General features: G+C 54.8%; 3 protein-coding genes across 3 annotated transcripts; 2 read left to right on the top strand and 1 right to left on the bottom strand.

Moving 5' to 3' along the window:
* Positions 1-231: 231 nt before the first annotated feature.
* SPRG_16884 (histone H4) lies at positions 232-697 on the top strand. Its single transcript, XM_012356225.1, has one exon. The coding sequence runs from the start codon at positions 255-257 to the stop codon at positions 564-566; it is 312 nt and encodes a 103-aa protein (XP_012211615.1). The 5' UTR covers positions 232-254; the 3' UTR covers positions 567-697.
* A 2,099-nt stretch (positions 698-2,796) lies between these two features.
* SPRG_16883 (histone H4) lies at positions 2,797-3,108 on the top strand (the record flags this gene model as incomplete). Its single annotated transcript, XM_012356224.1, has 1 exon — positions 2,797-3,108. The coding sequence occupies one exon, from the start codon at positions 2,797-2,799 to the stop codon at positions 3,106-3,108; it is 312 nt and encodes a 103-aa protein (XP_012211614.1).
* Positions 3,109-3,568: 460 nt separating this feature from the next.
* On the bottom strand, positions 3,569-4,035 carry SPRG_21826 (hypothetical protein; the record flags this gene model as incomplete). The annotated part of the gene is made up of 3 exons (XM_012356223.1): positions 3,569-3,643; positions 3,703-3,932; positions 3,984-4,035. 3 exons carry the CDS (start codon positions 4,033-4,035, stop codon positions 3,569-3,571), a joined length of 357 nt encoding a protein of 118 aa, XP_012211613.1.
* Between the last annotated feature and the right edge of the window lie 160 nt (positions 4,036-4,195).

The following is a 4,195-nucleotide window of genomic DNA, read 5'->3' as shown; positions in this document are numbered from 1 at the left end:
AGATCCAATGGCGCGCCATCGAAACTTTCCGCCAATCACCGCATCTTCCTATGATGGCAGTCTCAGGTAATTGGTTGCATAGTGGCGCAATGATAAAAGTTTCCGCCAATCCACGTCCGTATTTTGAGACGGCCAATGAAACACGGACATGCGCGCCTCACATCGAGGTCGATTGTGCGTGCTTTTGCACTTGATCCAGACTGGCGCTTCCAAGTTGTCATTTTCAATTTTCCAGTAAATCGACAAGAACAAACATGTCTGGTCGTGGCAAGGGCGGCAAGGGTCTCGGCAAGGGCGGTGCTAAGCGCCACCGCAAGGTCCTTCGCGACAACATCCAGGGTATCACCAAGCCCGCCATCCGCCGTCTCGCCCGCCGTGGCGGTGTCAAGCGTATCTCGGGCCTCATCTACGAAGAGACCCGCGGTGTCCTCAAGGTCTTCCTCGAGAACGTCATCAAGGACTCGGTCACGTACACGGAGCACGCCCGCCGCAAGACGGTGACGGCCATGGACGTCGTCTACGCGCTTAAGCGCCAGGGCCGCACGCTCTACGGCTTCGGCGGTTAAATCTGCGTTGCTTGACGAGTGCAATCGCTCACAACGAAGACTTCGGTCTCATTACATCTGGTGTTTTTAAACACCACCCTTTCGCCTAAGAAACGAACCATCGGGCCTGTAGTCTGGGCTGCGAAACTCAGTAGATGCAGGCTATGCTGTGTGGAGTCGCAGTAGCCAAGGTAAAGTGTGAGCCCTGATATTGATAGTTGAATATGCCGGGGCATACAGATTGAGACTGCACACATCTGTGCATGTGCTGCTACATGATTGCGCTGGGTTTTTGACAGGAAGTGCCCAATTTTCGGGCCCGTTGACAATATGTGCCCACTTTTTGCACAAAGTGCCCAAATCAAGATAAATTTGAGTCGGCGTTTATCTTGATTTGGGCACTTCGTGCAAAAAGTGGGCACATATTGTCAACGGGCCCGAAAATTGGGCACTTCCTGTCAAAAACCCCTGTGCATATGTCATATCGAAGCATGGCTGACGCTGAAGGTCTATTGCCGTCTTTCGTCCTGCTGAGCAACGCTTCAAGTACTAGTGCACGATACCACCGCTAACGTTACTACAGAATGAGCGGCGGTCCGAAGAGGATTGCAGAGCGCAAAGGCTGTCAATCTACCCATGCAATCTACCTGTGTTCCCGAACCAAATGAAGCACCGAGGCGACTGGGTGCGACCCGGCAGACTTGAGCATCACAAGAGGGTTGATGACAGGGGAGGTAAGAGTGTGAGGGTACAGTAGTGCTCTCTCTCGACTTGATTGACATACCCAATTTCACAGGCTGCGCCTCGCCCATGCAAGTCATACATAGCTATGGAGGCCACAAGTGATGGCTGTGTCTTGGCTGCCATCGTTGCCATCAACGTTGAATTCTCATGCAGCATTGCTGTGTTCCTTCATTCGCACTCTCGTAGCCTAGCCAGCTTTACTACAAACGAGATAAAGCTCGATCAAAATGATTGCTCCAAGGCACTCGCCCAACCTCGGAGGCTAACGACGGACAGGACCATGGTGCCAAGGTGGCGGTAGCGGCCTCATTCGTATCGAGGGACCAAGCAGCTATCTACCTCCATCAGGACGCGACATGCGTTAATCTAAGGACTTCGCTCTCACCCCAGCTTTGGTCAGCGCAGACCAAGGGTACATAAATTCAATTTTTGTACCCTTGGCGCAGACGCAGAGATCAAGATGCGTAGTTTTCGGGTCGTCAGTAGCCCGTCGCAACACAAAAGAAATCTCAGTGACAACTGCATTATCGGAGGAATACGATCGAGGTCAACTACTCAAGCGGACGCCCGCAAACAATTTGGCCATGCGCCCACACACATTTCGGGACAACAGGGGGCATAGGACGGGGACGCGCACCCGGCTGGCACATGGAGAAAGCACCGTCCACCGTCGGCTTGCAGTGAAAGTCGCTGAGGCAGTCGGTGTCGACCTTGCAGGCCTTGAACTGTTGGGCCGTGACAGCAGATGCGATCGCGAGAACGGAAAGAAGGGAGATGCTGTGCATGATCAATTCGAGAGTGAGGTGGCGAGAAGACGATGCTTTGGTCGCATCGTTGGGCTGTCAAGTCTGTTGGCTGGAACGTGCGTGGTCGAGTGGGACCTCTCATGGGCTGGACATTTCCTCACCTTTTCAAGTGCAACGGCACATACTGTGTGAGGTCCCATATCGCGGTGATGCGTCGAGCGAAGCAGATGCGTAGTCGTCTGCCGATTCCCGTCGTTTGTTTCCCGTTCTCTCAAGCGAGTGTGCCGAGGTGTCGTTCAGCGCACCCTCCATAGTACGGCTATGTAAGCACGATGACGAGCACTGCGTCTCTTGCCTCTACCAGTGCTATCAATGGTGGCACGACGTAGCTCGTCGAAGAGAGGCATCTTCGATCGTCGCTGTCCGGACGCAAGCAGGTTTCCGGGGCAAACTGCCACGACGCGCAGGTTCTTTTGGCCGCGAGGGAAATTGCCGCCCAACCTTGGCGCCAAATTGCGCCTCATGTTTTTGAGCTGCTCGACGATTGGTGCAGTCGACGCTCTCCCGAGGATGCCGCCTCTTCATTGGTCTATTCCTGACATCACAGAAAAGTATTCCGCCAATCAAATATGGCAAATTATGGTTGCGCCAATCAAAAGACCGTGTTTGCGCCGCGCGCGTTCCAAAAGACGGCGATGATCAAACGACAGGCCGCTGCTTTTTCATTTTCAGTTTTCCCTCCAAGAAACACATTAACAAACATGTCTGGTCGTGGCAAGGGCGGCAAGAGTCTCGGCAAGGGCGGTGCTAAGCGCCACCGCAAGGTCCTTCGTGACAACATCCAGGGCATCACCAAGCCCGCCATCCGCCGCCTCGCTCGCCGTGGCGGTGTCAAGCGTATCTCGGGCCTCATCTACGAAGAGACCCGTGGTGTCCTCAAGGTCTTCCTCGAGAACGTCATCAAGGACTCGGTCACGTACACGGAGCACGCTCGCCGCAAGACGGTGACGGCCATGGACGTCGTCTACGCGCTCAAGCGCCAGGGCCGCACGCTCTACGGCTTCGGCGGTTAAATCTGCGTTGCTTGACGAGTGCGATCGCTCACAACTGAGACTTCGGTCTCATTACATCTGGTGTTTTTAAACACCACCCTTTCGCCTAAGAAACGAACCATCACCCAAGGCCAGAACTACCCGACAGGAGGTCACCAGGACGAACTACAAATGGTGTAGAGTGGCCGACCACTGTTATATGGCGCCAAGGGCGTGATCCATCCATTGCAGGCAGGTCGGCTGGAGCCATACTGGAGGGCGTGGTAGAGAAGACTGAGCATATTGCTGCAGAACACATTGATGCATGGATTCCATCCTGGCACGTGCGGGTATGTGGCGTGGGGTGTCAGACAGCGGACGCGTCGCTACCTTGACGATGGATCTCTGGTCGACGGCGGAAACACCGTACGTGATGAGCAAGTGTGTATTGATATACTTCTACGACTACTGGAATATAGGACGGGCGCAGGATGGGATCGCATCACTCGCGCTCGTTGCGCATTTCGATGGCGAGTTCGTGGAGCATCTCTGCACTCGGCGGTCGGTTGTGAATGAGCTACGAAGAGTCACGTCGACGTCGTCGTCCTGTATATATGGTGTTGAAGGAAGTACTACCTTGCACATGAAGGTGAGGATCTGGACCTTGCCCACCTCGGCAAACGCGCGGGCGCCGTACGTAAAGAACTTGATGCGCTTTCCATCCCCGTCAATCTCCGTGTCGGACGCGAGGTACATTTGCGCTTCGAACGTCTTGATGTGCTGCTGGACGTCGCCGAGCTGCGGGTGACGACCTGGTGTATTGGTGACCGAGCTGTCGACGAGCAAGAGTTGCTTCCAGAGGTCCTCTACGCAATGCCGCATCCTCGCATGCAAAACTTGAAGGAGGCGTCACAAACCTTCGACGAGGCGGCGGCTCGGCGCGCACCAAATGAAGGCGAGGATCGTCATGAGCAGGCCGCGCGTGACCTTGCCGTATGCCTTGTTGACGTGCAGCAAGTGGGCTTGGTCTTGAATCGCATTGATGATGAGGTAAATGTCCTTCTTCCCGCTGCCGTTCGGAAGGATCTCGTCGACGGCGACGACCTTGTAGCCAAACACCTTTTCGAGT

The sequence above is a fragment of the Saprolegnia parasitica genome, assembly GCF_000151545.1.
Source record: "Saprolegnia parasitica CBS 223.65 unplaced genomic scaffold supercont2.405, whole genome shotgun sequence".
Lineage (NCBI taxonomy): Eukaryota > Oomycota > Saprolegniomycetes > Saprolegniales > Saprolegniaceae > Saprolegnia > Saprolegnia parasitica.
Note: the sequence above shows the minus strand (reverse complement) of the source record. Positions and strands in the feature narration are given on the sequence as shown.

Bases quoted from the DNA above. Each gene is read 5' to 3' on its own strand.
- SPRG_16884 (XM_012356225.1), top strand. From the start codon at position 255: ATGTCTGGTCGTGGCAAGGGCGGCAAGGGTCTCGGCAAGGGCGGTGCT.